Source organism: Sebastes umbrosus, chromosome 14 (assembly GCF_015220745.1).
Source record: "Sebastes umbrosus isolate fSebUmb1 chromosome 14, fSebUmb1.pri, whole genome shotgun sequence".
NCBI lineage: Eukaryota > Metazoa > Chordata > Actinopteri > Perciformes > Sebastidae > Sebastes > Sebastes umbrosus.
Window position 1 is genome coordinate 17,722,069 of NC_051282.1, and position 25,023 is coordinate 17,747,091.

General features: G+C 40.1%; 2 protein-coding genes and 1 long non-coding RNA gene across 4 annotated transcripts; 1 reads left to right on the forward strand and 2 right to left on the reverse strand.

The window, feature by feature from the left end:
* mylpfa (myosin light chain, phosphorylatable, fast skeletal muscle a) lies at positions 1–5,643 on the forward strand. Its single transcript, XM_037791984.1, has 7 exons — positions 1–157; positions 874–972; positions 2,127–2,202; positions 2,312–2,416; positions 3,667–3,745; positions 3,834–3,882; positions 4,791–5,643. The coding sequence occupies exons 1-7, from the start codon at positions 155–157 to the stop codon at positions 4,890–4,892; spliced, it is 513 nt and encodes a 170-aa protein (XP_037647912.1). The 5' UTR covers positions 1–154; the 3' UTR covers positions 4,893–5,643.
* LOC119501555 lies at positions 737–3,744 on the reverse strand. Its single transcript, XR_005209856.1, has 2 exons — positions 3,645–3,744; positions 737–1,402 (listed from the first exon to the last, which is right to left on the reverse strand). It is a non-coding gene; the product is annotated as an uncharacterized LOC119501555 (long non-coding RNA).
* Positions 5,644–7,572: 1,929 nt separating the features above from the next.
* Positions 7,573–23,320, reverse strand: LOC119501548 (TBC1 domain family member 10B-like). 2 transcript variants are annotated; one of them, XM_037791975.1, is made up of 10 exons: positions 23,094–23,320; positions 19,957–21,084; positions 18,360–18,459; positions 18,151–18,258; positions 15,991–16,097; positions 15,401–15,515; positions 13,130–13,195; positions 12,859–13,048; positions 12,141–12,295; positions 7,573–12,002 (listed from the first exon to the last, which is right to left on the reverse strand). In XM_037791975.1, the coding sequence occupies exons 2-10, from the start codon at positions 21,063–21,065 to the stop codon at positions 11,067–11,069; spliced, it is 2,886 nt and encodes a 961-aa protein (XP_037647903.1). In that variant the 5' UTR covers positions 21,066–21,084; positions 23,094–23,320; the 3' UTR covers positions 7,573–11,066. The 2 variants fall into 2 exon arrangements, with proteins under 2 accessions (XP_037647903.1, XP_037647902.1); XM_037791974.1 differs by having other exon boundaries at positions 22,800–23,320.
* Positions 23,321–25,023: the final 1,703 nt, after the last annotated feature.

A 25,023-nucleotide genomic window follows, 5' to 3' on the forward strand; every position in this document is an offset into this window, starting at 1 on the left:
TCTCTTTTTTCATCCCCATCCAAACTTGAGGCTGTGGCTAAAGTTAGATTGGCCTGCGGAGGGGTATATAAGCCCCCGGGGATGTACGACTAACGCGGCTTCACACTATCTTCTCCTCCTTGACCAGCCAAACCTCCACTCATACCGTCTCAAGATGGTGAGTACCAGGTTTCCCACATCTCTGCACTCTTCTGGTGGAAATATCAAACCAACCCCATGGATTAACTATGATTTTTGATGCATTTTTTTTGTTTTTGTCGAAGTTTGAAATAATATTAACAAAGAAAGATGGGAGCGTATGTTATCACTCCGAGTAGATGGAGTGATTTTGGATATTTTTTGTGGATTTTTGGATGATTGCAGTTCTTGGTGATGCAGTTTTAACGATGCTTGGGTACTAACGTGTTGTTAAATTCTAGTTTTACATAAAGCACTTCAGATTGCATGCCAAACTCAAACAATCTCCAGGTTTAAATTAAGGAAAAGGACCAAAAAAAACAAGCCAAATGCATCTCATATTGGTAGTCTATCTGTAACCTGGAGGTTTACGGGGTAACAACATAAATCTGAATGGTCATGACATGATTGATGGGACGAGAAAAAAGAAAAATGTTGTTCTGCCTTATCTCTAATTTTAGATTTTTGTAGTTTCACCCTTTTAGGCTTCTAACAGTTACTCAAATTAAAAAAAGAAAGAAGTTCATAGGAGATAATCCCTATTTTTGATGGATATATGCGGGTTTACATCGCTTAATCTTAAGGGGTCACAAGTCAAAAGGGTTGGGAACCACTAACTTAGTAGCATCACTGTAACTTTTAGCCAATAATGTAACTGACTTACTTGAAGATGTCACTTGTGTGTTTGTCCTCCAGTCCCCAAAGAAGGCAAAGAGGAGGCAGGCAGCAGGAGATAGCGGCTCCTCCAACGTGTTCTCCATGTTTGAGCAGAGCCAGATTCAGGAGTACAAAGAGGTGAGATTTTTCCGGCCACACAGCGACACTCCATCCCTACAGGAGCCCATTTTATCTAATGTATGAGCGTCATTCATGTCAGAAAGCATTAGTGTTACTTAGTTAATCGATGGATATATCATGTAGAGAGCCTGCTGGGATTTCAGTTCAATTTCTTGGACCAAAATTAGAGTTTGGTTATGCAGCTCTTGGATCCATTTTCAGAGCAGTTGCTGTTTTGCGTGCGCCCCCTCTTCTCCCCTGACAATTTAATAAGCACGGGAATGTCATTAGGAGGAGCTCTGAAGTTTCTGTCACCATCTGAAGCCCTCCACATTTTGTTCACCTCTGACCTCCTCCACCAGCTGTCACTCAGACGTCTTCTTAAGGCTGACGGCTGCGAGGCCGAGCAGAACTGGACCTCCGTCAACGTATTGTAGTGCGGAACAGACTGTGAGGAGAGAGAGAGAGAGAGAGAGAGAGAAAGAATTAATCTCTTTTGATTTGATGAGAAGATAAAGAGCGTGAAGGGCGTGTGTTGGAGTACAGTGAGGTCAGGGAGATGATGTTTTATAAGGATGTTCTGCCAAGAGATTGGATGATGATGGTGTCGCTGTTTTCAATGCGTTGCCAAGGGATATATGTGCTGCGAATAGAGGAAACATGCCCCCTGCGATAAGTGATACGGGCATCTTGAGTGCCACATTGGGAATGTATGACACGATGATTAGGGTTGATCTTAGCACGTCGCACAGATGGAAAGATAGCAGCCGGGGGGGATGTGTTTTGTGTCTGTCAGAGCGAGAGGAGTTCAAGTTCAAGAGGTTAAGTTTCATAGTCGTAAGTTGGACATGATGAGCAGATGAGACAGCTGTTATCTTATGATACGTTCCTAAATTAACATGTAAGAAAAGACTCGGGGTTACCTCAAGCACCCCCAGCAGCCCCTCCTCACCCCCATCAGTCAGAGAGGACTCTTCGGGTGCAGCCTTTTTATTGCACAATATCCTCTAACAACATTTTTAAAGTGTCAAAGACACTCGCCAGCTGGACCAAGTGATGACAGAGGAGTCCCTAAAAGTGTAAAGAGGCCTCACCCCGTCTGTCCACACACAGCCCATCTCCCCGTCTGTCCTAACTAAAGTAGTAAAACACACTCTGCTTCTCTTCTTTAGGCTTTCACAATCATTGACCAGAACAGAGATGGTATCATCAGCAAAGATGACCTGAGGGACGTGCTGGCTTCAATGGGTGAGCGCTGGTGGTGGTGTTGGTGGTGGTGGGATAAATCTATGTAAATCTATGTGTGGGTGACGATGTGTTTCATGGTCTAATTAGATTTTTCTTTGGGGTTTTTCAGGTCAAATTAACACGAAAGCTGAGGAGCTGGACGCCATGATCAAGGAGGCCAGCGGTCCCATCAACTTCACCGTCTTCCTCACCATGTTCGGCGAGAAGCTGAAGGGTGGGTGTCTAGTTTTGTCTCTCCCAAATTTTACATTATTTACATTATACTGAAGTTGACTAAAGCTCATTCAGTCAATCAATCAATCAATCAATCAATCAACCAATCAAACTTGATTTGTACAGCACCTTGCATACAGGTTAGTGCAGTTCAAAGTGCTTCACAGATGATTGACAAGCCGGAAATAAGACAGAGCAAGTGTGGAACGTGAAAACAACAGAAAAGAACAACAATTTGATAATTTGAGACCAATGCATGCAAGTAAAATAATAAAAAGGTAATAAAATAGAATTAAAAGCTATAATAAAAGTAGCGCTAGTAGTAAAACCATGTGAAGTAAAAATTAGATTAATAAAATAAAATAAAACAGAATAAAACTGTATAACCTAAATACAATAAAATAATTGATTAATAAAATAATAATAAATTAAGTGAATCAAATAATAACCATTCTTAATCAAAGGCTCGCAGTGCCTAGTAGTGGTAGTACATCTACTCAAGTACTGTAATTAGGTACAATTTTGTAGTACTTGTACTTGAGTATTTCCATTTTCTGCTACTTTATACTTCTACTTTACTATGTTTCAGAGGGAAATATTGTACATTTTACTGTATTACTATATTTATTTACAGTATTAGTTACTTTTAATATTTTCTATACAAAACATATGATTAGTTTAATACATATGATGCATTGCTATAGATATATAGATATAATGATCCAACAATATAATAATATAACACTGATTCGGGCTACATTTTACTCACACTGGAGTAGTTTTATTGTATGGTATTGCAACTTTTACTTGAGTTTTGAATGCTTCTTCCACCCCTTTCAGTCGGTGTAAAATAGAGCTGCAATGATTAATTGATTAGTTGTCAACTATTAAATTAATCACCAACCATTTTTCATAATTGATTAATCTGTTTGAGTAATTTTTTAAGAACAAAAATCTAAATTCTCTGATTCCAGTTTCTTAAATGTGAATATTTTCTGGTTTCTTTACTCCTCTATGACAGTAAACTGAATATCTTTGAGTTGTGGACAAAATAAGACATTTTTTTGGACGTCATCTTGGGCTTTGGGAAACACTGATCGACATTTTTCACCATTTTCTGACATTTTATAGACCAAACAACTAATCGATTATTTTGAGAAAATACTCAACAGATTAATCAACAGTGAAAATAATAGTTGGTTACAGCCCTAGTTTAAAGGTTAACTCACCTCTGTGTCTTGTCGTCACCAGGTGCTGACCCCGAGGACGTTATTGTTACCGCCTTCAAGGTCCTGGACCCCGAGGGTACTGGGGCCATCAAGAAGGAATTGTGAGCATCTAAAAAAAGAAATGATTTTAATGTTCATGTCCAAATAGGATCAATTCTAATTTTGACTCCCACAATCTGCTCTTTCCAGCCTTGAGGAGCTCCTGACCACTCAGTGCGACAGGTTCACCAAGGAGGAGGTAATATCCCAGAATACTGCATGTTTCTAGCAGACTGGTCTCATTATTCAACATATCCTCAAGTGCTAATAGTCAGACAATCATCCACCTGGAACATATAGATTTGTTTTTATAAGTTTATTTAATGGGGAACTATTATGCGTTTGTGCAAGTATGCACCTGAAAATGAGCATTATAGGTCCTCTTTAAATATATTTTACAAAAGAAAGGAAAAACATAAACAAAGCATGGGATCCAAGTGGGGTATACATTACTTGGTCAACTACCTTTATGTCCATATTGTCCTTAGACTTATCCAGATCCAGATATGATAGTGTCTATGAAAGTGTCGTCATTGTTTGCAGATAAGATAATCAACTTCCCCCATTTCCTGGGAGGGTCTTCCCCCTTATTCCATAGGGAAAATGTCAGGCCACGTTCCACATCGCATACTTTTTCTTTTTACTATTAGTACATACTGCAGCTGCCCTTACAAAGTACGTACTGTTGCATTCAGTATGCATACAATTGGGACGTACTACTTCGTCATAACATTGGGCCTTGAACTTTGACCCTTGGGCTCTCATGGCGCCTTCAAATGGTGCCTTGCATACTGTGAATGCGACCGGTTGTAGTAGGACATCCTGGTAATTTGGGCATACTGCATTTGACAAACTATGTATTGGGACATAGTAAATATTTTTCTGGCATACTATATAGTAGGGTAGTATGGGTATTGAACGCACTTTTCCATCACGTGTGTCCCCTAAACAATTTTGTAAAGTAAGCTGCCTTTAAAGCGTGAACTTTCTTTAACAGTGAGGGGATTATTTGACCAATGGACCAGTATCTCTAGAACATGCTGCATTCCTTTAAAGAATATCCGTAAGATAGTAGCGCCATGCTGACCCTCGATTTCCTCCCCTCAGATCAAGAACATGTGGTCCGCCTTCCCCCCAGATGTTGCCGGCAACGTGGACTACAAGAACATCTGCTACGTCATCACACACGGAGAGGAGAAGGAGGAGTAAAGAGAAAGCTAGAAGTCAAGAAAGACAGCAATCCCTTTGCTATTCTGCCTTCCTTCCCTGCCCTCTTCTTTCCTCCTCTTCCTCCTCGCCCACCTTCTGTGTGAACCCATGTGCTCAGCCGTTCATGGTCGAACCAAAGACTTGTCACACTGACACATGAGAGGACTGCTGCCCATGGGGTGTCTATGTTTGCTTATGGGGAATAGGGTTGATTTCCAATAAAATTATCCTGTAACATCATTTCCATCAACAAGATTTTCTCAAAAAACTTTTTTTTCTCCTTGCAACCATCTTCTGTCTTCTCACCTCTACATCTCTGTCTGCCCCGTCACCTCCACCTCTGAGGTGTTTGTGTGAATGAAAAGTGTCCCTCTGCTTCCCTCAGCATCTGAGGAGAAGACAGGTGTATTTACTACTGGGATATGAGGACTTCATTCCTGATTTTGAAGATGTCCTCCTGGGTGGAAAAGGTGAGAGGAGGGAGAGCATTTGCAGGTCAGAAAGGAAAAAGTTGCCTCCTTAAAGTGACGACAACTTTTTTCCTTGAAAAGTGTAAAAAAGAAAAAAAATACCTGAAGGAGGGGAGAGAAAGGGCCGAAAGAAAACATTCAAGTCTTCGATTTCTTTCCCTCCGCTCCTTCCTGCAACCATTAAATCATCTTTTTCTTTCCATAAGCTGGACTCTTCCTAACCTTTCCTCTGTAAAGAATAAAAGGGACAAACTGTGAATAAAATCTCCTTTTGTACAATAGTGTCTCTGTTCAGTGGCTCTGTGGGAAGAAACAAGTCTGGTGAAATAAATATAATATTTATAAGATAAGATAAGATAAGATAAGATAAGATAAGATATTCTTTTATTAGTCCCACAGTGGGGAAATTTGCAGTGTACAGCAGCAAAGGGGATAGTGCAAAAAACAAGATGCATCAGCTAAAACAGTAAAAAAAAAAGGGCTAAACAAAGTGTAACAAAATATGAACCATTGAAGGAAGTATATAGGAGCAGTATATATACAATATTGGCAATAAACAGACTATTAACAAAATTGCACAAGTGGAAAATGATATTGCAAAGTGAGAATTAAATGAATGAATGAATGAATGAATGACTGAATGAATGAATGAAATTCCACCTGAAAATATCAGGTTATTGTCAGTTTTTTGGTGTGTAAGGGGTCTACTGGGAGCAGTGCTTTTTATTATATATTTATTAGAAATGTATTTATTTATTACATATATTATATATAATATAATAAAACAAAACCCCTCATGAATATACATTTAGTGACATCTAGTGGAGCATCTTTACACCTGCATGTACTATTAGGAGCCTAAAGAGTGCTCCGGGGATGACGTCATTTTGTAGTCCAACCCGGAAGTTAGCATCGCCCTGGTTCCCTTGACAACAAGCCAATGACGTTTTTTCTGTTGGGTTTTGGATTATTGCAGAAAATAAACTCTGTGGCAAAACAAACGTTCATGATACTTACAAGTTTTGTTCAGAAAGATAATCTTCACAAATGAATCACTTTTATGGTTTTAGAAGTGTAAATCCAGTCGCTAGAAGTAAAAAGCTAACGTTAGGCTATAAACTAACGGTCGCGTGAGCGCGAGTATACACAGCGACGCTGTAACGGCTGACGTGATGACGTGATGACGTTTCTCATTTAGCCACTTGTTAGCAACCGCCTTTTTTAAGACACGTAAAAACTTTAAAATTCACAAGTGGGGTATTTACTTACGTATTTTATGTCGTAGAACACAATGTTAAAATATCTTCAGCTTGTGTTAACCACAGACCGTATTTCAGACATCTAACTAAAAACTAATTAAAAAAAAACCATTGACTTCTAGACGAGGGAACCGGAAGTGCTAAAATGCTAACTCATTTCCGGGTTTTATGACTCACTCTTTTTTGTGCTTTTCATTTTATTTGTTTATTTATTTTGCACAATTTAAGACTATACAACATAACAAAAAAAGTAAATGAATAATATAAAGTGCAGGAAGAGGCAAAAAGCCCACTGGGCTTATCTGAAGCCTCCACCTAGAGACAATATTAATATAAAGAAATAATATGACTACATAATAATGATAACAAACAATTTGGAGAAGATATATATAATAACAACAACAATAGCAATACAGTAAATATTTCAAAAAAAGATAAGTGTGTGTGTGTGTGTGTGTGTTACGTGGAAGTGTATGGTTAGTGTTTGTGAGGAGGATATTGATTTAAATATCTAAATATAAAGAGTTCTGGGCAATTGTAACCAAACAACATTTTGAGTGGGAAAAAATAAAAAACATAAAAACAGATACATGGACAACATGGGGATAAGCAATTACAAGACAGCAATTAAATGACCCTTTAAGCGACTTTTGAAACATTTCACAGATGAACAGTTTATTGATAGATGTGAAAAGGTACTCCATAATTTAGTTCCCCTAAATCTTATCGAAAAGTGACCTCTACTAATGAGGAATTTAGGAGGATGAAGATTTAGAGACTGACAGGTTGAGTAAGAATGGAACTGAGAATTTGTTTTAAAATAGGTGTTGAACTGCTCAGGAACATTCCCACCAGAAAGTAAAGCTGTAGCACCATGGATGTATGTGTAGCTCTACCAAAGAGTATAGAAGCAAAGAGACACAACTCTGGTGTTTTTTTTTTGACAACTTATTATATTTATAATATTTTTATTGTTCAACACAGGCCATTTCAGTAGAGACATTGAATATGACAATAGAATAGAAATAATTTAGTTATACTTTTGTACTGCACTTTGTAGGTGGACGTTTTACTGACGTCCAGTTGTCGCTTTCAGTCCAAAATGGCAGAAGCTTAGCTTTGCTGCTAGGTGTTGATGTTGCAATGGAACAAACTATTGGCTTTCACTTCTTGGCAATATATGTTCTTTGGCACAACTGTAAATAAATGACCACTTCTATTATAGCAGTGACAGCTGGTTAAAAATAAATGCTGGTTATTTAAATTCAGCCAAATTCATAATGTTTCCAAGAATAACAGTTGCATAAGAAGACATGTCTTAATATACACATTTCAAACACCGACAAAGACAAAAACACCATGATGATTTAATATATTATGGTTTATTACTCATCACAAATGTCATTATCATCATCAATTAAATACATCAGTTGTAGATCTGAAGGAATGAATTCAATTAGCTATATGATTTTATTTCACTTTCGCCAGAGAGAGTGACAATGTAAACTTAAAAAACACAAAAAGATGTAACGGCATGGGGGGGAGAAAAAAACAGCTGAAACGCTTCTTCAAATATTTGCATTAGTGGGTAGTCACTCCCAATCAACTGCAATCAAGAGGAACGATTGCAGGATCGATGCAGAAATGCACAAAGGACCTGACAAAAACGGATTCGTCCTCAGTATTGCAGTGCCGATTCCATAAACTAGAGAGATTATTAATTTGATCATCACGGCGGCTTAAGCCCTCTGAAATAAGAGACATCAAGACATGAGCTGTGAGGACCTATTGCTCATAAACTATTGTCGTCCACGGGCGTGAAAGTGTGCTCAGAAAAAGCACAACATCCATTTTCTCCCACGGCACCGATCAGAGGTGAAATCAGTGCTGCTGTCACCATCAACAGTCATGATGGAGGATGGTTTGCATAGATGTGTTCAGGTTATCCTCACTAACACTAATCTGTGGGAGGGAGTGATATTTCTATATTTGAATGACAGCCATGTAAAGACTTGTGAAAAACAATGAAAATGCAGGACATGTTGGCTACAATTACACGAAAGTCCCTCTAATCCTTAACTACAAAAACAGTACAGTTAAAGAGCATCAATGTTTTTTTTTGCCATCAAATGGTTTTACACTAACTACCTGGCACTATTCATCGTATACTGATGGGGTTCAGTGCAGTTTAATGTATGCATAAATATGTTAACAGTACAGAACACTGAGTGTAAATAGGTTAGGGAGTTATTAGTCATCATGAACACAACTTGGTGAGACAGACACACTCAAGATGTCGAATTAAAGAACTATTCAAAGCTCATAAATCACCTCTTAGTATATTAAACAGTACGATTAAGACCTTCAACTTCCAAACGTTCTGTCTGAATCACTTGCTGTTTGTTCTGTCGGAGGCCCATTTTTCCACTCAGTCAATTTAATACTGCACTTCAGTAGAGCTGCAACCATTAATCGATTATTAAATTAAATCGCCAGCTATTTTGATAATCGATTAATCGGTTTGAGTAATTGTTTAAGAAAAAAAAAGTAAAAATTCTCTGATTCCAGCTTCTTAAATGTGAATATTTTCTGGTTTCTTTACTTCTCTATGACAGTAAACTGAATATCTTTGAGTTGTGGACAAAACATGACATTTGAATACATCATCTCAGGCTTTGTGAAACACTTTTTTTTTTTTTTTTTTTTACCATTTTCTGATATTTTATAGACCAAACGACTAATCCAATTAATCAAGAAAATAGTTGACAGATTATTCGACAATGAAAATAATTGTTAGTTGCAGCCCTACACTTCAGTAAACTGGAGACTCGTGAACCTTTAGTTGACCAAACCAACAGTGACAGTAAACTTAAATAATAGCAAAAAGACATGCATCAAGTTTGTTGTGTAAAAGCAGAGGACTTGGCGTGCAAAGAAAAGAAATTAAACACTTAAATGATCCCCCTGCAGCTACACAGTGTGTAGTCGGCCATCGTTCCAGTCAACCAGGTGTCTTACTCACATAGAAAAATAGTCAGATCCAAAATAATAATAATAATAATTCATAATATACTATATTTGATTAAATTAACCACTTTGTACATAAATACACCAGAGCCCGAAGGTCAGAGATCAGAGGTTAATGCTACATTGGCACACCTGGCACCTCCAGTCAAGTGGCTTCCAATAGGTCCTCCAGGCAGACTTCAAACTACGACACCGGCCTGTTGAGAATCGCGTTTTCTACGTCACAACACTAACGGAGTGGTCGACTTCAGTGGTACTTTGTGACGAAATCACAAGTGCAAAAATCATCCTTCATTTTCTTTAAGATACTTGAAATCACATTCTAATGGGTTCTTCTCACCCATGCTGAAATTTGGCTAAATAAAAAATACACATGTAGGATTTTGTTTGTCAAAATAATACTAATTTTACAGATTTGGTCTGCAGGACTCGTGCACAGTCTCTGCTGGGTACTGCAGGTTTTCATGCAACCAGTTTATCAATAATGTTGCCCCTGCTTTTTTGCAAAAATCAACCTCAGACACAAGATATTGAAATAAAAACAATAAAACGCTCCCTGTGTGTTCTTTTGTCAAAACACACCTCATGATGTCTGGTTGTATTCTTAATTGTCTCTCTCTTTTCTTCTGTGTCCATTTCCCCCTTCAGATTTATTCCAGAAGAATTTGGGGAGAACCACTCGGGATTAAATGGTTTGACTTGAGAGAAAACGAACAGACTGCAAACAGGGAGGCCACACAGAGAACAGTAACACATTTCACTACACTACTAAGGCACACACTCACTCACAACATTTAACATGACAATAAATACATCCTCAACAACATTACTAGCATTTCTGCCTTCAGTGCCTGTGTTTGAGACGACTTCGAAGGGTTTTCTTTTTGTCACTTGTCAACAGACGAGAAATGACGGGGCATGTGGAGTGCTAACAGGATCCTATGTACTGTAGCTACACTTCTTATTTACATACTCTATGGCACCAGAACTACTTCTGCAAACCTTCAGTTCAACAATCCTTTGAGTCTAACCACTGTCATCAATCTGATTAAAATAATAAAAAAATGAAAACAAAAAGAATTAAAAAACTAAAAGAGATAATGACTGTAACCTGTAATAATTCACAGTCCATGCTCCAGTTGAAAAAGGAAATTTGTCCCATCTTGCTAAAACTTGGTGAAAAAGAAATCATTGAGCGAGGGGCAAAAAGCCCACCGAAGTGCTATTAAAACCATGATCCAGTTTTCTCCACCATAGTCCCGGGACTACATTACGTCTTTGAAATGATGCGTTATACAGGAAGCTATCCCATTTTTTTTTTATTAATCACTCTTTCTGTGTCTGGGGGTCTTTTGTTCCCCTGACCTCTTTTTTTGTTCAGCGTCCCTTTTCATTATCCTGGAATGACGGGGTGGAAACTAGGCCGAATCTCTCGCTGCTGCAGCTCCATTTTTGTCCTCAGCTTCTCCTCCCCCTTTGTCCTTTTTCTTCCCCCCTTTCTTCTTCTCTTTTTCTAGCCTCTCTTTCTCCTTCCTCAGCCTCTCTCTTTCAGCCTTGTCATTTTCTTTCTTTTCCTTCATTTTTTTCTTCTCGTCTTCCCTTTCCTTCTTCTTGTCTTCTTTGCTCTTCTTCTTCTTCTTCACCACCTCTTCCTCTCCGGTTGTGGCATCAGCCGCCGGCGCCACTTCTTTTTTCGAATCTGTAACTGGCGGCAGAGGTGCGTTGTTTGCCGTAGGAGACGGGAGAGTGGGAGTGATTTTCTCAGAGACGATCTTAGGGGAGGGGGATAGCATGCTGGGCGGCGGTGCTGTGCTTTGTGTTGTTGGGGCCGCAGCAGGAGGCTGGCCCTGTGCCGAGTCGACTTCTGAGGCCTGAGCAGGACCACGTGATGAGCCAGCCGCACCCGCGACTAAGGGGCTCCGAATCTGGGGTGTTGGTGCCCTCTGACCTGCCCCTGGAGGCATAGGTGGTTTATGGATGGGGCCTCGTTCTGGGCTTGATGTCATAGCAGGTCGGGACTGCTGCGTCAGGCCCTCCATCCCTGAAGGCCCCGAGAAGGAGCCCTTCTTGGTGTGGGAGTGGAAAGGAGCCTTGGACCTGCGGAAGCCAGGAAGTGAGAGGAGGCTGGAGGAGGCCCTGAGGGGTCCTGGCGGAGGGATCGAAGTACCCAAGAAAGAGAAGCTGCCGCCAGAGCTGATGGAGGCAGCGCGGCGTTTGTACTCGAAGATGGCCCTCGTACCGTGGAGGCGGCGGCCTGGCTGGTGAGTCAGCTCCCCTCTGGACTCCCTCCACTTCCTCACCTGGATGTTGCACTCCCTCTCTATGAGTGACTCCGTCACCGGGAGAATGATGATCTGGACGACACATCAGACAGGGTAGAGACAGACAGAGGAAGTGAGGATTGACTAGACTCACTACAGGACGAAGTGACTCATAACTCGTGTCGCTGAGTAAAAACAGAAGCAGGTTTTGTTTGTGTATGTGAGACCCACCTCTTGTACCAAGATGTCCTCTCTGATAGCATCAGGTGAGATGTTCCTTAGACGCTCCATGGTTTCATACATGCCCTGTAGTTCCCGAAGTTTATCCACAGAGCCGAGCATCTGTTTCAGAAGCACCAGGCCCACACGAAACACTATCTTCACCCCTACAACCAGAGACTTAGTCAGGTTTCTGTCACACTACACAGCAAAAATAAAACTGAATTTGATAAATTCTTAAAACTGACGAAAACATTTCAACTCAAGCAAGTATAAATGCAAGGGCTGTCAAAGTTAACGCAAATTTGTTTTAACGTCACTAATTTCTTTAACGCATCAACGCAACTTGTGATTTTACAGTTTTAAAGCTAGAGTGAAGTAGAACCCGGGAACTAGAAAACCTAAAGAATCCATTGGTGCCAACCATGTCAACATATTTGCCCACTCCCATGTTGATAAGAGTATTTAATACTTGACAAATCTCCCTTTAAGGTACATTTTTAACAGATAAAAAGTGGGCAATGAATTTGCGATTAATCGCGATTATCTATGGACAATCATGCAATTAATCGCGATTAAATATTTTAATCAATTGACAGCCCTAATAAATATGGATCCAATTTCTTATCAGATCATTATAATTCATCAGCAGCTTACATCAGGTAAATGTCGGTAAACAGTTCAGTTATAAACAGACAAGCTGTCTGAACCGTGTGGATATGAATGTTACCTTCACAGAAGAACATGTCCCATACGCGCAGCACACTGGCCCAGGGTAAGGTGCGTGAGAAGATGCACATGAACCACTCAGTCATGTAGAGAATCGGGTCAATCTTGAACTTCTTAAGATGGCGGTACGCCATCGGACACGTACGCCGCAGCAGGGAGAAGAAGATCTCGCCATCCAGCTGGATCGCTTCCTACAAGACAGAAATGACAAGTCAATAGAGCTGAGAAAACTGACACGAAGGTCTGGAAAAAGATTTGGTCCCTTCACTCACCAATCCAGCGCTGTAGTAGCCGGGAAGGTACTTCTCACATATCTGGACGAGGGACCAAAAAGCTTGCTGTGAAAACAGAACCAAATTATAGCAGTTAAGGTTATGAATACACTGATTGCATTAATTCCCACATTTATGTCTCCTGTCGCACCTGTTGTCAATAAGCAACCAAAACCTGCGTGCTGCGATGACGATGATGATGAAGATTCGGTAATTTAGCAGTAAAAGCCTCACTGATTAAAATCAAAACAAAGATAAATGGATTTCCAGCACCGTAGCTTTACTGCTTGATTTCTCTGTGTCATTTTGGCTGAACTTTCAACCGGATGTTGTGACGTCCTCGGACGGAAAGGGAGAAGCAAGTAAAATAGTCCGTGGACAGATGATCCTGCACTAAAATGCTTAACTTCTCCTTCATATATTAACCGCAGACCGATATTTACAGACGAAATAAAAGATATCTGCTGGCTGGGATTGGTTGTTCCTCGTCACATCCTCATCAAAAGTTATTTTTTATCTCGGGGTGCAGCCGTCACGCCCCGAAAAATAGCTGCTAGGAAACGCTTGCGCATCGCGACAACGTCACTCTCGCTTGTGAGTGTGCCTTTCCGTGCGTCTACATTGACTACAATGGATTTGAGGGCACAAAAAAGGTGGCATGTGAATGGCCCCTAAATCTTCTCATGCTTCCTTCTTCCTGTATTTGTTGTGCATAAATGATGGCGAGGCTGTTTTGTGATTTGGAGATATAAAGTGATGTATGAAAAAAAAATTATATATACACCCTTCCCGTCCTTCTGCTAAACAGAAAACGACTGCAATTGAAACTGTGACAACACTTACAGTAGATAAAGACACGCTTCGTTTGCTGCTACCAGGCGTTAACTACAGCAACTGTCCCAGCGTCATGAGAAAATAACACACACTGCTACGTGAGTATCACTACATCAGAACCAAACACCCTCACACAGACACACATTTATATATGGGCCAGTTTCAAACTGTCAGAATGCAGATTGGTCTGTGTGGTCACCTTCCTGTCAAACGTTCGGCCAATCAAAGAAACTGTAACTTGAGTCCTGTCTGTATTTGCAGGACACCTTGTTTCCGTCTGGTCAGTGAAGTTTCAGCAGTTTCACCAGTCTGCTGCTATTTTTAATTTAGCGCTTTGTTTCTCTTTCTCGCACGCCCACTCTCATTTTCTTATGAGCTCTCTTGTGATTAATGTTTCCAGTGAGGAGGGATAAACAGAAAGAAAGATCACGCTTTAAACAAAAGCATACCACGATTTATGATCCAGATACTCAAAAACAAACTGCATCTTGTGATGTCAACTCATCTTCCTGTGAGCCCACTGGTCTGGAATCAAGTTGTAAATTCTTTAGTCTCATGTAAAATCATCACAGTGGACATTTGACCTACGACACAGTCTTGGGTGATGTGTGTTGGGGTTTGGAGACATTTTGGGATCAAGTAACACAAAAGTAAATAGTAAGGTCCATTGGTGGCAACAGAAATTCAACACAACTCAATATCAGCTTGTGTATTTATGACGCTTTGTAAAGTAATTTGACATTGACTACGGTTACATGCACACTAATATTCCACTATTATTCTGAATATGACAATATTTTCAATTTGATACGGGTCATACGGGTAAACAGCATATTCAGTTTGAAAGGCCTTAAGTTAGGCCTTATTCCGACTTGAGCATTTTCAGATTAAGACATGTAGAATACTTTAATATTTTCAGGTTTTAGGAGCATTCTTTAGACATGTATGCAGCGCATTCAGAATATGCGTCTCAATTGGGGTTTTTACGGCAGTTTGCGACACACGGCCTCTTGCCTGTTTACAGCCAGCTCTGTGCGTTGTACACAAACCATCTAGCCAACAGTTTACAGAGATGCATGCCCAAAAGGAAAGCCCACATCTCTGGTCGGAAGGAGAAACATACCTTCTTTTAAACATTATGAAAGACTTGGATATAAACAGGTTTTTGGATGTGTGCAAATATCGCAACGCCGACCTTTTCAAGAAGGTGGTTGAAAGAATGAAAGAGAGAGGCTGTGTTCGCCACCGGTTACGTTAATCAGAGTATGCACGGCTGCATGTAAACGGGAATATTAGTGGAATCAAAATGTTCATTAGCCATGTAAACAGCTTAGTAGGAATAAGGGCAAAAAAAATGCATGTAAACGTAGTCAGTGATGAACCCTTTTCATTTCACCACCGAGTGAGAACCTGTACCCCGATGGCTCAGCCCCTCACCTCAGCAGGCATATGCATGAGCAGCACTGCAGCCACTGGAGCCTGGGCCTGGCAGTAGCCCTCGTCAGGCCGGTAGATGGTGTAGGCCTTCAGGATCCGGTACAGATCCTGTTGTCTGCAGGAAGGAACAAACAACTAAATCATTCGGTGGTCAAATCCACCAAAATACTTTGACTCATGAGGGGAGTAATGTAAATCAAACTAACAGTAATCTGGGTAAAACAAACTGCAGACAAAGGCCTCCGAAAACACTTCAGAATAAAAGAATCTCGACACTACATCTCAATCACTTATCCTCTAAAAGACAATCTTATTATATTGTAATATGTATTGCGATTTTCATTAATTTCCTCATTTTATACATCCTCTATTGGTATACTTCTCTGTATGACATTGTCACTTTTTGAATTCATTGTTCTACTATTTTTTATGTATTTACTTCAAATTTTCTTCTTGTATCCTGTAATCAGTTACTCCAGGATCAATTGTCTGCTAGTAGTTACATACAATTTGAGGATTGCATTCAATGTGCAGGTATTTGTCTTGTCAACTCTGATGTAAAACACACTGTGGCTGTGTTTTGTTTTTACCCGTGGCCACCGCGAGCAGCGAACATCTCATGGAAGGGGAACTGTCTGTGGAGATCCTTCTCTATAATGTCCAGCCATTTAGCTTCTCCCGGCTCTCTCTCCAGCTCCTGCAGTAAGAAAAACATTAGATACAAGTTTTAGGAAAATTCTCATTAACTCACGGCAGAGGTGTGGACTCGAGTCACATGACTTGGACTTGAGCCTTTTGACTTGAAAATACTTGATGCCTTCCCCCAAGCCCAAAGATGAAAAATATGTTATTTAAAAAGTGTGTGCACAAAGACGATCAACTTCTCAGTATCGGAGGTAACGCCAACAGCATTGGAAATAGTGGGTTTATTTACTTTTTTAAAGATCCTTTATTGATTTGTTTGGGAAGAGGTTTCACTCATGGGGGAAATAACTGAACTGAACAAACTGAATTTCTATCTTTTGTTGCTGAATCCTGAAAAGTGGATTTTTTTTTGTTTAACTCTGGACTCTTTATTTTTGGTTTGATTATCATACACTAAAAAACAGATCCACTTTGTTTGAACCAATCCAACAGCATCCAATCAAGTTGCAGGAGAAAACCATGAAGAAATGACGTTACGTTACTGAGCGCCAGTTGGTGCCAGTTACTCTGCTGTTAAAATGTCATTATATGTGGTGAAGAAAGCATTATGACTTGTTTAGGACTCGAAACTCAAAGTTTTCTGTCTCTGGCTCATGGAGTCAGTTTCTAAATTAGCCATCAAAGTGGATCAGACTGTAGAGGCCTGTATGAAACTACATTTGAGAATCTTCCTCAGACAACACAAACAATATTAAGCAGACTGTTAGGACCCAGACCCAGCCGAGGCCAGACCCCCCTCCAACGTGGACACGGAGGCAGGGCAGGCAGGATTACCGGTCCTGATAAGAGGCTTACAGTTCGCTAGGTCTGCGCTTGCGCCCCTTTAGCACCCCTGAAGCTGAAATTGGCCACAGAGTCCCATTACAATGGACCCCAGTTTGAGCCAGTTACTCAATCAAAATACTACAGCCTCTTCACTGTCCTTAAATATTCTCAACCCAGCTTTAAGCAACTTAATACAAACAGAGAGAGAGAAGTTCAAGAATTAAGAGAGCAGATTTGAAGAATAAAAGATCAAACTATATTTCCATGTAAGTGCATTTGTGGAAGACTGGCAACAAAAGCATTTTCAGGACTATGAGAATTTAGTATTAGTTATTAGTACTAGTATTGTTGAACAGTTGGAGATGTGCCTTAAGGTTCATGTAAAGTGATATCTAAGAAATGCTGGCTTCAGAGAAACCTCCCTGCTACGAGCCGTCTCGTAGACACTGTCAATCATTTACGCTCCATGGAAAACACAACTCACTCCCTTTGACTACAGAAAGACAAGAGTGAAAGATACTGAATGAAATGGGATCGTTACTCTCAGGACACTCTTTAGTGCTTTTTTTTTTAACATTCTTAATCTTCTTTTCCTTTTTGCCTTAAATACAGTGTTAATTTTGTTAACGAAAACTACGACTAAGTATGTTCGTCAACAACCTTTTTTTTTCCATGATGAGACGGCACCATTAAAACTCCGACTGTGACGCTATCAACATGTAATATTATTGATGAAAAAATACAAGACTAAAATGTAGTTTAAAAAAAAAAAACTACATTCACCGGCGCAGAGGCATATCAATAGCTAACAAAATTACTTAAAATAGATAGTAGGGGCCTGAATACATGTATAATGAACTATACCTGCCTATTTGTCTGTGTGAATTGATGACAGCATCTTAGACCTCATGTTTTTTGTTATACCCTTCAGCCTCTGTGTTAAGTCCATATCTGTCTAAAATGTCATCACATCATCATCTTATCCTATTAGACATTTGTGCGAAATTGTCAAAATTAGCATATGAATTCTTGACTTATGGCCAAAGACGCGTTTTGTGAGGTCACACTGATTCGATTTTGGTGATCAAAGGTGATCACCAAAATCTAATCAGTTCATCCTTGAGTCCTAGTCGATGTTTATTGCATATTTGAAGAAATTCTCTCAAGGTGTTCCTGAGATATCACGTTCACGAGAATGGGTCTGACGGACAACCCGAAAACAGAAGCTGGCGCTGAGGCATAAAGATGAAGTTAAAAAGACAACATGGTCACAGTGATACCTCAAATTTTCCAGGGTTGGCGTCCAGGAGCTCCTGGCTGTTGGACAGCAGCTGCCAGGCTTTGGCTCTGAGAGAAGATGGAATCCCCTTCCTGCAGCGCATCTTCACCTTTAATGCACACAAACACACAACAGGTATTAGCTCTGGCAGTACGTCAAATATAACCAAGCCAAGTATATTTAAAACACATCTGAAAGGCTGATGCATACCTTCTGGAAGCGATGCTTGACCCATTTATCCCAGTGGTGGAACATGTCAAGCCATTTTACCTCCCTCTGTCTGGCCACTTCCACTCGAAGGTCCTTTTCACTGTAATAGTGAGTAATAGAAAATGACTACATCACTGACAGAACTGGGAAGTACTCTTTTTGTTTTCACACTCTGGTAGGTTCCGACATTTGTAACTCTAAAAAGGCACAAATAAATTACCTCAGTTTTTCTCTTACATTCATTTGTACAACATTATGCTGAATTGCTCAATTGATTCAGAACATCCTTAACATTGATCAGAATGCCACTACTGATGGTAAATCAATATTTGTTTTAATTATTCAACAGAGGAAGAGCAATTAGCTTGCCAGAAAAGTAGAAGCAATTCTGACAGAAAAGAGAGGAAGAGAGCAGATGGGCGTGAGAGGTGATACCACAGAGACACACAGTCAGTACATATTGAGTCACAAAAACGCTCTCAGCATTATCTGAGTCAGACCAAGGGGAGATAAAGGATGGACGGATATGTTTAGAGCAGCAGAGAAGGAGAGGACGACAGGAAAGAGAGGTTGAGACAGAGAAAAGAGGAGGACTATCTCTTTGGGGCAGATGGATGAATCAGTGAATAAGATGTTCAGGAAAGGCAAAGTGACTGATTAAAAGGAAGATAGGCAGGATTCACATTTATCAGTGTGAACCAGTTATCTGGCCTCTAATGATGTCTCATATTGCAAATCGTGAACTGTCTGCATGGAACCTTAAAGCTGCAGTCGGTCGCTTTGAGCCAATATGATGAAAAGTTATTTTTATAAAACTGTCACTATATCCTGTAGGACTGACCCGGAAGCTTCGAAGCTTCGAAGCTTCAACCATTGCCACGGTAATCAACCTCAAATCACTATTCAAATGCTTCGTTTTTTGTTTAGTTTTTATATAAGTATGTAAGAATAATGTATAAATCCCCAAATAGCCCATGAAATAAGGAATAATCTGACAATATTATTCATTATTCATATTCAACATTAATTATTATTAGTTATTCTCAGACGGACATCGCTCTTGTGTGTAGAGGTGCGTGTGAGTACAGTACTGCGGCAGCGGCACTGTCCCGAGCACTGAAACAGGGGAGATGAAGACAGACAGAAGAACATGTCAGCCTGCTGCTGTGCCATGCCGCAAAGCTTCGAATACCTTTGAATATTTCTCACTGAAGCTTCAAAGTTAAAAAAAATGGTATTCGGGACAGCCCTAATATCCTGACAGTAGTGCATGATAGATAATCTGTGCAAATGTCTTGCAAATGCCATTAGGAGCACAGGAGGACAGAGATGAACATGATTTATTTTCCTCTGTCTCATGCACTACTACCAGGATATAGTGACAATTTTATAAAAATAACTTTTTATCATATTTTCTGAAAGTTACCAACTGCAGCTTTAAAAAAGAGAAGTGTCTTTTTTCCCCCTCCTTCAAACAGCCATACTGAATATGCGTCTCCAATTTCAGAACATCTCAGACATAATGAAATCACACAGGGATCAATATTTTGCACAGTGGACAGGAGTGTGAGTCAAACATTAATGTCATAATACTTACCCGGTGTCACTGTACTGATTCCCACCAAGGAAGCCATATTTATCAGTGCGTCTGACAGTCATGCCATTGATCTCTGAGTCTGAGCCAATAGAGCTGCCGTCCTCTCCAAGCCCAGATAGAGACTCCAACGTCCCCGACATCAGGCTGGCTGACTCCAGATAGCTGAGCGTGTCAGGGGCCGGCCGGGATCTGGGGTAGGGCAGCGGGAAGGCCGGCTCTTGAATCAGTGGGACAGTAGGGCTGTGGTGCTCGGCTCTGGTAGGGGTGTTGGGCAGCGCTGCTTTCATTGCTTCACTGTGAATGTCAGGCTTTGGGGAGAGAGGAGGAGGAGGAGGAGCAGGCTGACTTTGAAGGACTTGTGCTTGTTGAAGTGGCTGATGTTTCTCCTCTTCGACTGTTGCTGATGCTGCCGTATCAGTGGATGCTGGAGGAGCAGGCGTGGGAGTGGGAATGGGAGTGGGAGTGAGAGTGAGAGTGGGAGTGGGAGTGAGAGTGGGAGTGGGAGTGGGAGTGGGAGTGGGAGTGGGAATGGAAGCTGCAGTGATTTGGGGTTGGCCTGCTGTAAATTGACCCTCATCCATGACAGGATTTGTGTTGTGTGTGACATGCACATTGGGGTATAGATTAGGACCAGGATTGACCTCAGTAGAGGGGGATGCCGGTTGCACTTCGCTCTGAGCTGATGGCTCGCTTGACAGTGCTGTGGTCTCTGTTTCAGTATTCAAGAGCTGTGCAGCTGGTGGGTCACTGATCATCGTTTCCTGCTGAATAACATGAGCTCCAGTCTCTGCATCTTTCCCTGCTGATTCCTCTCTCTGTGGAGCAGCCTCTTGTACCAATAATGTGAGGGGGGTCTCAGCAGTGGGTTTGGGAGGAATCATGGGTGGGTGGGGAGTCATGGGTGAACCCCCTGACGGTGCTGCAGAAGTGTTTCCAGTCAACGATTTGTCATTATAGAGTGAAGACTTGGGTGTGGGCATCTCCCTGGCAGACTCTGGAGCAGGGCTGTTTGTAGCAGGGTGCACTGATGAGGATGGAGGGATGGATAGAGCTGCATGAGGATCACCCAATGCAGGGGGTGATGGGGATAGGGAGTAGAGTTCGGCCATGGTTCCACTCTGATCTCTCCTTTACAAATAGAGAGAAAATGATGAAGGTGAGTTCTCTTTTGCCAGAGAGCAGCTATCAGTTAAGTCATAAATGTTGTAATAAATAGTTAAACAATTAGTTTTATAGTGAATAGAGATGCAAATCTCCTCAGCAACAAGTCATGACCCCTGCAACTCTAAAAGTCAACACTTGATGCAAAAGATGAGTAAAGTGTCTATGAAAATCAGACTTCTAGGATTGTCTATAAAAAATAGGCACAGAGTTCCTCTTCTTAAAATTGGATCAGAGAATTTGGAGAAGCAGCTAAAGAAGTGAAATATATTTTGAAATCATGGAAATGATTGGGGAGACAGTGTGCAAAACATACACGCCTTATATACTCCAAATTCAGTCTTTAATCGGTTTCACTTGTAACTGCAAATCTGATTCGTTATGGGATTATTTCTGCAAATAATAATGTTTGCAACAAACAATAAAAGGCCAAGCTACATTTCCATTTCCTCTTTTGCTACACAGAAGCCTATATCATACAATACAATTACTTTACTACAGAATATATATATAAGCAACTTTATTTCAGAAAAGAACATAAAAGCAGCTCTCAGCAGACATCACACCAACAAAAAGCTTAAAACTAACTTCTAACATCCCACTTTAACACAATTTTAGCAGGCTAGCCAGGGTGAAAGAAAGACATTACTGTTGGTATGTTTCTTCTACAGATGTAACTGTGCACTGACATCTCAGCAGACATCACACCAACAACATCAAAAAGCTTACAACTAACTAACATCCCACTTTAACACAATTTTACTTTATCAGCAGGCTAACCAGGGTGAATGAAACACATTACTGTTGGTATGTTTCTTCTACAGATGTAACAGTGCACTGACATGTAACTAATGTTATCAACAAACCACCCTGACAACCATAGTGATCCAGTATTGTGCTGATGAAGCAGGTTCCTCCAGACAGCTAGCAGCTAATAACAGCAGCCACTTTGTTGTCATCTCCTCTCTAGAGGCCTTTATTTCAGTAAAGCACATAAAATCAGCTCTCAGCACACCAACAACATCAAAAAGCTTACAAATAACTTCTAACATCCCACTTTAACACAATTTTACTTTATCAGCAGGCTAGCCAGGGTGAAAGAAACACATTACTGTTGTTTCTTCTACAGATGTAACTAACATAAAATTACTTTCCAACAGTATATATATATATATATATATATATATATATAGGCAACTTTATTTCAGAAAATAACATAAAAGCAGCAGACATCACACCAACACAATCAAAAAAGCTTACAACTAACTTCTAACATCACACTTTTACTTCATCAGCAGGCTAGCCAGGGTGAAAGAAACACATTACTGTTGTTTCTTCTACAGATGTAACTGACATTTAACTATCAACAAACCACCCTGACAACCATAGTGATCCAGTATTGTGCTGATGAAGCAGGTTCCTCCAGACAGCTAGCAACTAATAACAGCAGCCACTTTGTTGTCATATCCTCTCTAGAGGCCTCTCTCTCTCTCTCGAAGCGACTCAACTTCCCGATTCAGCCCACAGGAGCTCTGGTTCACTAATAGCTAATAGTCAACACCCTAACCCACCCTCCCACCCTCCCTCCCTGCCTGCCAGGCCGCTGGCCGAGCAGCATCCTAGGCCTTGTCCACTCCGCTGCCCCCGGTCAACTACAACTTCAGCCCCGCTGCTCAACTCACCCGGGACCGGCGTGTCAGTGTGATCCGTCCGCCTGGAGCTTGGACAGGACAGCCAGCCAGGGGGGTTCCTATCCGTACGATCCCCCCGCCACAGCTCCGGTTCAACAACCTCCTCTCCGTGAAGTGAAAACACGACAAATGACCGACACACCGGAGAGCAGGAACCTCTGAACGGAGAGAGGACCTGGAAGAGCTGACGGAGCTAGCTAGTTGCTAAGCTACCTGCTAGCTAAGTTAGCTTGTTTTAGCCTAATGTGGCTATTAGCATTAGCATTAGCTGAATGTGTCTGTTACCTCGGTTACACATGCGGACTTGCTGCGACCATTCTCGCCAAATTCAAGCAACCTTCTTGCAAGAAATAGTTTTCATTCTGACACAAAAAATGACTTTCTTTCTTTGTTTAATTTATCCAAAACAGCAGAGCAGCAGCAGCAGAGCTACATCCAACATCCAGCACCAGCAGCCTGCAGTTCCTACTGACAGCTACGTGCGGGTTCTCGTCAATGTCGTCGGGGACGCGCACGTACCCGTAGAGGAGCCTCCCTTCCACAGCAGAGATATACTGTATGTTATTGTACACTAACAATGCATTAGGCAACAGTGGTGGGAGGTAACTGAGTATATTCACTCAAGTACTTTACTTAAGTAAACTTTTAGGTACTTGTATTTTACTTGAGTATTTCTATAATTGTGCTACTTTATACTCCACTAGCCTACATTTCAGAGGGAAATATTGTAGGCTACTTTTTACTCTACTACAGGCCTATCTGATACTTTTAGTTACTAGTTACTTTGCAGATTAAGGTTATTGATAAAAATATAATTAACAAATGAATTATGTCAGTGTTCAGAAGGATTGATTTTTTTTGGGAAAATTCTTTTTATTCCTTTTTTTCCATACATAGCATAACAAACATAACAAAACATAACACCGATGCCATATTACAAACACAAATGATATCTTACATTTAGCATTTAATATGTACATACATAAATACACACATACACATCGCCTCCCACTCCCACACAGAGACAGGTCCAGCCTTCTTCCCACCCCTAGAGGTAAATTTACAGAAAAAATAACATACAAATAATTTTTTAAATAATTTAATTAGTTAGTTCAAATTAAAAGTAATAAGTACTACAGTAGTATAGTTCATGGTGGTAAGATAGAAACCTTGAATGAATAAATTAATTAATTATTTAGGTAAATGTAGAGAAAAAAAAACAGCACGTACAAAATAATAATTAATAATTAAGTAAATACCCTAGAAAGGTTAAGAAGATTCTATAGGATTCTATATAAGTGATATATATATATAAGTGAGAAGGATTCTTTAGAAATGTTAATTACTTCATCAAAGTAATTTAACTTATTACATTTAATTACTTTTTGATTACTTACTGTTTTAAACTGGGCAATGAACCTGAAAAGTCCTAAAAACATGAACTTAACCAGGCAATGTAAACCAACAGTCCTCAACACTGAATACTGTCAAACTTTTATTGAAAGTTCTTCAATATAACTTGAATTCAGATTGGAACAGAGCAACAGAATGAATGTTATATTCTTATTTTTTACCAAAAGTAATAGATCCGGATGTGCCCCCTTTGTAATCACCAACATTTTGATTAGTAGCCTAACTGTAATTTAATTACATATTTTTTCTCAGTATCTGTAACTGATTACAATTATATTATTTTGTAATTTCATTACGTAACTCCGTTACATGTAACTACAGGAGTTACTCACTGATTAATATAGATTACACAACCTGATAGTATATACATTTGTTAATATAAACCCCACCTTTACCAGCTAAAACATTAAAGTGATGAATGAGTTTCACTTGTAACAGAATATTTCTACAGAGTTGTGTTGTTACTTTTACTTAAGTAAAAGATCTGAGTACTTCTTCCATCACTGCATATTTATATTTCCTCAGGTTTGATTTAATTTGACACATTCATTACAGTGATCAAATATGTTTATTTACAAAACACCCTCAACATACTTTTTTAAATAAGAAGTTATTAACCAGTTGAAAGTTAAGTTGGAAGGATGGATGCGTATTACAATAGTATTCCCATATTTAGCCTAATAGATGTCTTATTTCATATGGATAACTATAACATATATTTGGTAATTAATATAGTAATAATAATGGGAAAGAGTGTGTAAGTGTAAAAACAGAAAGCTTAATTATGTTGTGTTTATTAATG

What these genes read in the sequence shown, in the direction of transcription:
- LOC119501548 (XM_037791975.1), bottom strand. Translation starts at nt 21,065, where the DNA reads ATGGCCGAACTCTACTCCCTATCCCCATCACCCCCTGCATTGGGTGAT. An exon ending in GCTGCTCGCGGTGGCCACGG is followed by an intron (nt 15,516 to 15,990) that starts GTAAAAACAAAA and finishes TCCTTCCTGCAG; the next exon opens with ACAACAGGATCTGTACCGGA. An exon ending in GGACATGTTCTTCTGTGAAG is followed by an intron (nt 12,296 to 12,858) that starts GTAACATTCATA and finishes CTCTGGTTGTAG; the next exon opens with GGGTGAAGATAGTGTTTCGT.
- mylpfa (XM_037791984.1), top strand. An exon ending in AGATTCAGGAGTACAAAGAG is followed by an intron (nt 973 to 2,126) that starts GTGAGATTTTTC and finishes TCTCTTCTTTAG; the next exon opens with GCTTTCACAATCATTGACCA. An exon ending in GGACGTGCTGGCTTCAATGG is followed by an intron (nt 2,203 to 2,311) that starts GTGAGCGCTGGT and finishes GGGGTTTTTCAG; the next exon opens with GTCAAATTAACACGAAAGCT.